At 31.8% G+C, this 11,205-nt stretch overlaps 1 protein-coding gene across 1 annotated transcript in view; it reads right to left on the bottom strand.

Moving 5' to 3' along the window:
• Positions 1-6,584: 6,584 nt before the first annotated feature.
• The window catches only part of LOC100200135 (ribosome assembly protein METTL17, mitochondrial), a 68,577-nt gene continuing 63,956 nt past the window's right edge, over positions 6,585-11,205 (bottom strand). The window contains exons 14-17 of the mRNA XM_065816627.1: positions 10,622-10,703; positions 10,339-10,431; positions 7,221-7,260; positions 6,585-6,739 (exon numbers count right to left, since the gene is read on the bottom strand). Of these exons, the coding sequence (XP_065672699.1) occupies positions 6,607-6,739; positions 7,221-7,260; positions 10,339-10,431; positions 10,622-10,703 (348 nt within the window). The 3' untranslated portion in view covers positions 6,585-6,606. The remainder of the gene's footprint in view (positions 6,740-7,220; positions 7,261-10,338; positions 10,432-10,621; positions 10,704-11,205) is intronic.

Here is an 11,205-nt window from a genome sequence, read left to right as displayed (position 1 = left end):
GCATTATTATATGTGAATTCACGCATTAGGACGTTGGAAGGTGATCTGCGAATTGGTGGATCATGCCAATTGATAATCTCAAAACCGTTTTCTAGTTAAAACTGTTGGATCAAGTCACCACGTCTCCTGCGAGTTTTCAAAGTAGTAAAATTGAGACGTTGACACCTTTCAGCATAAGGTAATTCTATTATACCATGAGGTACTTTTGTTGCTTTATGCTGAATTTTTTCAATTTCTTTGATGTCAACTTTTAAGTAAGGATACCATACCGGAACATCGAATTCCAGATGCGGCCTAGCATATGCTGTGTATAGTTTACTACAAAGCTTTATATCTCTTGATCTAAATGTGTTTTTTTAATAGGTATCATATTTGCCTTACGTGTTGCCTGTATGTGTTGATTCCATTTTAGATCATTAGATATAAAGATACCCAGGTCTCTCTCAATATCCGTTCCTTCAAGAGTAGGTGATGTATTTCCATTACTCATTAAATATTCATGATTACTACTTCCATAACCAAGGTGCATAACTTTACATTTTGGAACATTTAATTCCATTAGCCATTCCTTTGACCATTCTGTGACAATGTTTAAATCGTTTTGAAGAATCAGACAATCAGCATTGTGAAACTCAGGTCTTATTTCTTGTAACAGTTTAGTGTCGTCAGCATAGATTTTATGAGTTGATTTTATCTTATCCGATAAGTCGTTTATATAGATGATAAATAATGTTAGATCAAGTACAGACCCTTGAGAACTCCGGTTAGAACATCGGTCCAGTCGCTAGAGTGTTCACCTATTTTTTACTAATCAAAAATGACTCAATCCATATAAGAACATTGCCATTAATCCCATATGCTTTCAATTTATGAAGTAGTTTAAGGTGAGAAACTTTATCAAATGCACTTGCGAAGTCCAAAAATGCAATATCGACAAAATTTCTTTTACTTAACGCTTTCGTAAAATAGTCAACACTCCCCCATTAAGTGATGGAACACAGGCATCATGGAATCATCTATGGTAAATAGATGAGGTTGGGGAAGAGATAAGGTTGCAATGCTATTTTGTATAAAGTTAAAAAAAAACTTTCATATAATATTTTATTTGAATTTTTTTATTAAAAAAAGGGGATTGGGAGGGGGGGGGGTTACGGCTTTATTATCCTATCACACACTTATTACGTTGTGGTTGTATATTACAATGTGTTACCATCTACCTTTAAAAAAATAAGTGCTCTAAAAAGATACAAGTAACGTGGTTTATGAGTTGATGAATTTACAACGGAAAAATCACATATGTCAAAATGAATGTCTTGTTTTCAAAAGAACACCGTGAATAAATAATTCTTGTATTTACAAAAAAAAACTGCATTTATATATTGTGTTAGGACTAAAATGTCATAAAAATATACTTTTAATTAAATATATTATTATAAAACAGATATATAATGTCATTAAATACTAAATTTCATTTTTCTCAAAATTAGAAAAATGTGACATCTGTGGTTTTAATAAAGTAGGTTATTATCTTTTATTTTTGCATGTCTTTAAACGTTTTCTTATGTCTTTTTTTTATGTTTTACTAAGTAAGTTTAGTATATCATACTTGCCTAATGCTGTGTTTTTAACGCATCGTTTAAAATTTTTGTTTTTCTTGTTATGTAGTTTATCTGCTTACTTTAAAATTTTTATAGCTGTTTAGTTTATTAAAACAAGATTTTAAAAGCGTATTTTAAAAAGGTATCCTGCCCCATGCCCTGCTGCATTGTATGGTTTTCTTTAATTAGGAAAAGACTAGGAGAAAAAATATCAAGAATAAAGCTCCCCTGTTGGGGAATGCTAAGTAAAAACCCTATGGTTTATAACCATAGGGTTTTTACTTAGCATTCTCTGCCTAGATGAGTAATTATAGCATATCTGCCTATAATTACTCATCTAGGCAGATGGTAACTGCATCTAGCTAAAATTCCCCTGCCTTGGGGCTATTCGTTGAGTTAAGACTTAAGATGGTGTTTTGATAAAAATACTAATCAAAGGCAAATGTTAACTGCATCCAGCAACTGTCTTGTAGAAGTTATTCAAGGCAAAGACTTTAAGAAGAATAATTATGTTGACCAGCCTCGAACCACTTCTTCGCATATTAGGCTGCGTAGATTTAAACCTATATTACATTGTTTTCTGCCTAGGATGATGATAAATGCTGGATCTTCGTGACCCTATTCTTAGAATTTTGCTTGTTCCTATTTGATAGTGGCTATGCAACTCTTCCTGTTATTTCATTACGAGGGTAAAGCTCTAAAACTCAAATTAATGATTCTCAGGTCAGCTGGTAGTAAGGTTTCCCGAACTCTGTGGTAGCTCCCAGAGAAGCTAATTCCATCAACAGCTGTAAAATATCCGAGTGCCATGTTGCGCATGAATGATGTTCCTAATAATAATTTGAGTGTGAATTGTCGAGGCCACATAAGGAGCCCTTTGTTACGAATTTGAGTTAATTACCAGGACAATGACAACTGCATAGCTAATTGATTGGGTTACTATGCTATATCTATAAATTGGGTTACTATGCCATATCTATGAATGAGTCAAGCTCTTATTAAACTCTCATTAAAAACATTAAAGATAAAAAACCATCTCCACTACTTAACTGTTTTAAAATATTTTTCACAAATATTCGTGGTCTTTGAAGTAACTTTACATCAGTTGAATCTGATCTCTTGCAAAATTTAGCAGACTTGCTTGCTCGTTGTGAGACTAACTAAAATTCGGCTGTTTTATCTTCAGATCTCAGTATTTATAAGTACTATCATTTGATTTGCAAACACTCCAATATAAGGAGTGTATATATATACGCGCGTAGGTGTATATATATATATATATATATATATATATATATATATATATATATATATATATATATATATATATATATATATATATATATATATATATATATATATATATATATATATATATATATATATATATATATATATATATATATATATATATATATATATATATATATATATATATATATATATATATATATATATATATATATATATATATACAGTATCGGACAATACGAGTGCAACCAAATAATGCTAATTTAGTTTCTTTATATAAAAGTGCTGCATTTTTTCAATTTAGAGAAATAACTATGTAATTGTTTAGAGAAAAAGTTCTTCAAGTTTTATTCATCACAAAGTTCATGATTTGTACACAAAAATTAATAAATTAATCAAAAGTATTAAAAAAAGTTGATTTTCTTCTGGACAAAACAAGTGCAACTCGACAAAATGTTGACCAAGCTGTATTTCGCTATCAATATTTCGTGGCGAATCCTTTGTTGTCGATCACAGACTTGCATCTTTGAGGCATAGATTCAATCAGGTGATCAATGAAACTTTGTGGAATCGCTGCCCAGGCCTTTTTGATTTGTTCAAACAGTTGATCCTTATTACGAACACCTTCACGATTAATTCTGCGGTTGACGATCTCCCACAGGTTCTCGATAGGGTTGAGATCCGGAGATTGAGGCGGCAAATCAATCACCGATAGGTGGTTGTCTTGAAACCACTACTTGACTACTTTCGCAGTGTGTTTCGGATCGAAAAACCCATTATATTGGCATATTCCATTCAGCATGAGGTAACATAACATCTTTCAGGATATTTTTATACATGAAACGGTCCATCATTCCATCGTTTCGATGTATTGGACCTAGACCGTTAGCAGAAAAACACCCCCAGACCATTATATTGCCTTCACCATGCTTCACGGTCTTATGGCAGTAACGTAAATCGAAGCGTTTTCCGGCCGGTCGACGTACACGGCAAATGCCATCGCTCCCAATGATGTTGAACTTCGATTCATCACTGAACAAGACAGTTCGCCATTTCTGCACATTCCAGTCAATATGAGATGTAGCAAACAGGAGTCTTTTCTTCTGGTTTTTTAGTGAAATCAGCGGTTTCTTTGCAGGGCGTTGAGAAAACAATCCGGCTTCAACAGCACGTCGTCTGATTGTTCGGTCCGACACAGGCAGCTCTAATTGCTTTTTTATCTCGACTGATGATATCCAGGGGTCCTTATTGACGGATCTGACGATCATAGAATCCTCTCTAGAAGTGGTGGATCGCGGTCTTCCACCTTTGTTATCTGCTGCCAACTTCCCCGTAGAACGATATTTGGAACATAGTCTTGATACGGTCCATTTTTTCAGGCGATACTTATCACAAATACTTTTTTGCGACATTCCACTTACGTAATCGCCAATAATTTTCTTTCTTAGTTCCAATCCAAGACTGTCGGGAGCCATTTTTGCACTTGAAGTCATAAAAATAATAAAAATAAATAATCACGCTTCTCAAGGCTTACCGTGTTACATTTACCTTGTGATGATACAATAATGCTCTGTGGAACACAACGTCTTGGTTGGATGTGGACTGTATTGATGTAATGAAACACTTGTTGGCCAGACTTAAGAAAATGAAACAAACCAAAAAAGTTGCACTTGTTTTGTCCGCTGCAAAATGGCACTTGTCAACGAAATTCTGCCTGTGTGCTGTCACCTGTCAGCTGATTGCTCATGTCATGGCATGCTATGACTCCAGACTCCTGATGTAAAATTAGGAACACTTTTTAGCATTGTTCGATGTTGGTTGCAAATGTTTTGTCCAATACTGTATATATATGTATACAGTATTGGACAAAACATTTGCAACCAACATCGAACAATGCTAAAAGGTGTTCCTAATTTTACATGTCTTGAAAACGAAACGATTTATACTACCACAGCAAACAGTTCAGGAGTCTGTAGTCATAGCATACCATGACATGAGCAATCAACTGACAGGTGACAGCACACAGGCAGAATTTCGTTGACAAGTGCCATTTTGCAGCGGACAAAACAAGTGCAACTTTTTTGGTTTGTTTCATTTTCTTAAGTCTGGTCCGTGTCAACGTCACGGAAGTTTTTTAATAATTAAAGGAAGTATCCAGAAGTTTCCAGAAGTTTCCAGAAGTTTCCAGAAGCATGCAGAAGCTTCCAGAAGTTTCCAGAAGATCTGGAAGCATCTGGAAGCATCCAGTAGCATCCAGAAATATCCAGAAACATTTAGAAGCATCCAGACGCATCCAGAAGCATCGAATAAAAGCATCTAGAATCTTCCAGAACAGGTTCACATAGGTTCATTTTACTATATAAGAGACATGTAAATCGACATGTAATTCAGTCAGTATATGGAAGTCAATCAGTCAGTATTATCAAGACAGTTTATCGAAGTGAGTTTTATCAAAGTGTTTTATCGAAGAACATCAATACAAGAAGTGAAATACAACAAGTGTTTCATTACATCAATACAGTCCACATCCAACCAAGACGTTGTGTTCCACAGAGCATTATTGTATCATCACAAGGTAAATGTAACACGGTAAGCCTTGAGAAGCGTGATTATTTATTTTTATTATTTTTATGACTTCAAGTGCAAAAATGGCTCCCGACAGTCTTGGATTGGAACTAAGAAAGAAAATTATTGGCGATTACGTAAGTGGAATGTCGCAAAAAAGTATTTGTGATAAGTATCGCCTGAAAAAATGGACCGTATCAAGACTATGTTCCAAATATCGTTCTACGGGGAAGTTGGCAGCAGATAACAAAGGTGGAAGACCGCGATCCACCACTTCTAGAGAGGATTCTATGATCGTCAGATCCGTCAATAAGGACCCCTGGATATCATCAGTCGAGATAAAAAAGCAATTAGAGCTGCCTGTGTCGGAATCACCTGATTGAATCTATGCCTCAAAGATGCAAGTCTGTGATCGACAACAAAGGATTCGCCACGAAATATTGATAGCGAAATACAGCTTGGTCAACATTTTGTCGAGTTGCACTTGTTTTGTCCAGAAGAAAATCAACTTTTTTTAATACTTTTGATTAATTTATTAATTTTCGTGTACAAATAATGAACTTTGTGATGAATAAAACTTGAAGAACTTTGTCTCTAAACAGTTACATAGTTATTTCTCTAAATTGAAAAAATGCAGCACTTTTATATAAAGAAACTAAATTAGCATTATTTGGTTGCACTCGTTTTGTCCGATACTGTATATATATATATATGACCCTGCTAGCACTAAAGTCAATAGCTTTTGCATTTCTCAACCTCTTACCCCGATAGTTAACTTTGTGACTCGTTTTCTAGACAACTTTAACCACATACCTCTACTTCTTGATTAGTGTCTTGTCTCTGACCTTGGTTTGTGTTCAGTTTCTTGTTTTCTTTTAGATGTTTTCGATCATGCAATGATCTCTTTCATCTTGTACTTTTTATTGGACTTATTATCACGCTACTTACTACTTCTCTAAGACTGACTGACCGCTGACTACCTGGGATTTTTTTGTGATTTTCTTTGTGACGGTTTTTGGACTGATATCTTCTCTTAAACTTAATTTAAAACTTAAATTTAAAAGTGTCTTACGAACTTTAGTCTTTTTTTATATATTAGATATATTAAATATATCAAACATATATTAGATTATACAGTGTTATTTGACTAATAAGTTAATAGTAAAAAGATAAACAAAAAATATAAATTTTATTATGAGTTATCAGTTATAACTGGAGTAATACATGGTTTAATTGGTTTCCTAATATTCATTGGTCTTCTTGCTTCATCCAATGGCATCATATCGCCTTGTTTTAAACGATGGCGAGCCGCTTTATAAATAAACCTAAAGAATATACAAACAAACTTTGATAACTAGGTGGAAGAAACTGGTGAATCATATAAAAATTCTAATTTATCGGTTTTTAATATTTTATTAAATAAGCAACCTTTTTCAAATTACTTCTGAGTGTATTTAAAATTAACTTTTGTTGTTCTTTGCTTAATTTTGCACTGTTTGTTTATTTTGTTCAAAACGCCATTTTAAATTGCAATTTAAATAAGATTATTAGGTTAAATTTTTTATAAAATAATTTTATTGTATATTGTATATAATTTTTGCTAAAAATTGTACATAAAATTAAAAATTTGTAAAAGTAAAGAAAATTTGTCTTATTTTGCGACACTTCCGAACTTTCATTTGCTTCAGTCCAGTTTGTTTTTATATTTTGAAGAATTGTTGCAAACATCTACAACATTATTCTGAGCAAGAAATATGCTGTAACAAGTAAACCTTAACACATAAAAAATTTTGCAATTAGACTTACGGATCTTTCTTTTTTGTTAAAATGTGCTTTTCAATGTTTCCTAATTTTAAAAAATAAAGTCAAAATATAAACATCTATTGCAAATGAAATGCAACAACAACATCACATAAAGCTTAAACAAATAAAAAAACATTAATGATAATCGGAAGCGAGGAAAATAAAAGTTGCATCGACCTACAAGGGCGAGTTATCACTCACCAAGGAGCACAATTTTACATTATTATTTTAGTTTACACTTGTTGTCATAGTATATAAATTACTTTTACAAATACAAACAAGGTTTCTGAAAGAAGATCGTACTGATTTTATCGTCAGAACCTTTTACAAGCGTGTGTATACAAACCACATCCAGGCCTCGGCGGGAGTAAATAAGTGCAAGAGCGGAGAAAGGAAAAATTTGACAAAGAGCTATAAAGGTTTTTACTGCTTATAAAAAATGTTTTATCTTTACTTACTGTGATAGAATGCAGGTATTTTAAGAATTATTACAGCAATTAAAAATTCCACAATAAATTAAAGTAAAAAAATAAATCGAATAATAAATAAAAATAAAGTTAATTTTTTTTTTAATAAAAGTGCTTTTCATTTTAGTTACAATGATAATTATATTTTTAAGAGAAAAAATTATACTTTTGCGAGAGCCTTAAATTTGTCCTGTAAACTTTTTTAGGAGAGTGTGGAAGCGAGAGCTAAAGCTCGGCTCAGCGATTGCTAAAGCTTCCGCCGAGGCCTGCGCATCAACAAATAATTAACAAAATAAAACGTATTTTACAATAAAAGTTTTAAACAAAAATACATAGTTAAAAATACCTGACCACATCATCCATTGAGAGAATTAAATTTTTCAGTTTATATTTAAAATAGCAAAAGTTTAAGATATGTAATACGAAACTAATTAAACTTGGTTCTTCATAAGCGTTCATTTATAAAATTATTATTTCTAAATGTCTGTAAAAATCTTTAATCTGTATGTAAAGACTTTTAAAAAAGGAAAAAGATATGCCATTTTTCCATATTTTTTAAAACATGTAAAGGATAAAACATTAAAAACATTAAGCTCATATATATTAGGAATGGCTGGTAATAACTGTCATGGTTATTTATGAAAATGTTGCAACAATAATCAAAATAAAAGATAGAGAAGTTTTAAATAATAATGGTAGATGTGCATCAGTGCTCAGTTATTTGACTTTTATTGTTATCTCAGAGTTTCTGAAGATTTTAATATTGGTTTACAGTGGGAGTAAATTTATACAGATAATTTATGCTAATTAATTACAATTTCTAACTAACTTACTCTCAACAAGGTTGAAAGCAACCACTATTTTAGTTAGAAGTAAACAAAAAACAAAGATTCCTGTTAAAGTACAGCAGTTGACAGAAGACTTAAAAGGCTTTAAATTGTATGAGTTGGAAAATGATCAAGACACAAGAGAATCCCAAAGCATTGATGTAAAAAGAAAAAAACTAGATCAATAAAGGTTTTTAGAGCACGGAGGGACAGATACAATAGAAAGATACAACTTTACTTAATAATGATTCACATAAAGTTTTGGTTGATGGAACAAGAGATGATAGCTCATTCGAGCAGCAACCATAACAGTATTTGTAGATAAGGAAAAGTAATTTTATGCTGATTGAACAGAGGCTCAAGAAGGGCAGCTAGATTATGTTAAACTACATTAACATTACAATTTTGGACTTTGTCTAGATGAGAAAGACCATTATTAGAAGAATCAATCTAAATAAAATAACATGCAACACTACATTCCATACAGAAATAAGTAAGCGATGTACAGAAACAAGGAGAGAGTAGGAGATTTACAGAGGTAGAAAATGGAATCAAGAGTATAAAAATTTTCATATTTATAAACCTTTATAAGTGTGCTTCTTATGAAGTGAGCGCTCTACCAATACACCACTACCACAGAGAGCACAATAAAGAGAGGCAACCTTAGCAGATGCTAATTTTGCAATTAATTGTATATATGGTTTCATGAAGGTCAGTTGTGAAAAGTAATCTGAGATATAAATTTGAGGATTCAGTAAAAGTGTTGCCATTCATTGTTATAAGAATATCAAAAGAAGTCAAAAAAGAGATTGAAATACATAGTGATGGAATAGTTGGAACAATAAAAATGGAACAATCAGATCAGCTGGAAGATTAAAATTAATAGCAAGACTGAGATGTGTCTGAGATGACACTTAGATAGTTTGACAGTAAGATGTGTGGGATTATAATTAGATGGATGTGAGGTGTGATTCTAAAAGACAAGAAAAAATAAATTATCTTTGACAAAGATTGGTAATAGTGAATGTATCTAATAAGATGTGTCAAATTTTGAGGTTTAGGCATGTAGAGTATAAAGATTTGCTTGTGCCTCCATTGAAGTGGCTATGTAACTTTTCCTGTTATCTCCTAACAAGAGTACACTTCTAAAACTCAGTTTAAAGGTTGCAGTTTATTAAAAAATATGTAGTTGTAGAAATAGAAAAACTTTCAAAGAGAGTTACAGACAAAAACATGAAAAAGCTTCAGTTAGGAAAAGAAGGCGCCCTGAATATAAGGTGCTTCAAAATCCTGAATTTAAGGTGCTCCAAGGAAACCTATTAGTCTTATCACAGAGGACTGCGGAGGAGTTTTTAACCAGGTAGTTTATGTTTCCTTCCTTACCAAAGTCGCTTATTGGGCTAGAGCCGGCATCGAACCACGAACTTCTTGGTTCTAACCCAGAACTCTAACCAGTACACTACAGCTGCTTAAAATTAAATATCCTTTATTATCTAATTGTGTCACTTCGGTGATTTAAAGACTATTTTTTTTTTTATCTCTGATTAAAGCCATGATAACAAATCATAACTTCATTTCAACAACTAGGATCCATCCTATACCCTACATCACATCATACAGCTGAAATCATATCATGCTACTAAAAATTGAATATTCTTTTTGAGTGTGTGCAGATTTTAAATGTTTTGAGGATGCAAACCAGTTGAGGATGCAAGTCAAGTTCCACCACAAAATACTTGGTATTGAAAAACATGGTAATGATGATACTAAGAACATGGTTCACCTAATTTTACAAATACAACAAGCAATAAAATAAAAATTCTTTACCATTAGAACTGCATAATTCACAAATGATATGTTTATCTTTTGGCTTGATAGGTTTTAATATTCTTGTCCAGACACGATCTTCAACATTTGAATCTAAAATAAAGGAAATAAAGTGTCACGCCTGTCATATCGAGCCTGCTGACATTTATAATAAATATATTTAAAAAAATATTAATTCTATATTTTTAATTCTATAATATTATAAAAAACAATACAAACAATGAAAAAACTTGAGCTGTAGACTTTTTTCAAAAACTTTTTAATTTACAAAAAAAAAATTTACTTTTTGCTTCTTTTCCTTTCCGTAAAATTACATATGAAAAAGAATTGTTGTAGTAACCAAATTGCTTTAACTCTGTATATTTCTAAAAAAAAAAAAACTAAAAATAAGTCACTTAACAAAAAAACATAACTATTAAAAATAAAAAAAATTGTTAAATATTTTAGTAGTATAATACCATCCTAAATAAATAAATAAATAAATATATATATATATATATATATATATATATATATATATATATATATATATATATATATATATATATATATATATATTCGAAGAATGCTGTTACAGGAATCAGAAAAATTGGCTCCCTTGAAGATAGAAAGAATTGGTAGACCTAAGCTAACAAAAGATCACAATAAATATTTAAAAACCCTACCTTTAAGAAATACAAAAAAAGCATCAACCGAGCTGGCAGAAGACATTAACACAGCCACTGGGGAAAATGTCAGCTCTTCTTTTATTTGACAGCACCTACTTAAATCGGGATTAAGAGGGTGTGGCAATAAAGAAAAATGACTTAAATATGCAAAACAACACAAAGATTGGGCTCAGGAAATGTTTCATTGGGTTCTGTACAC

The sequence above is a fragment of the Hydra vulgaris genome, chromosome 13 (assembly GCF_038396675.1).
Source record: "Hydra vulgaris chromosome 13, alternate assembly HydraT2T_AEP".
Taxonomy (NCBI): Eukaryota; Metazoa; Cnidaria; class Hydrozoa; order Anthoathecata; family Hydridae; genus Hydra; species Hydra vulgaris.
The sequence above is the reverse complement of the archived record's forward strand: the minus strand, read 5'-3'. Positions and strand labels throughout refer to the sequence as shown.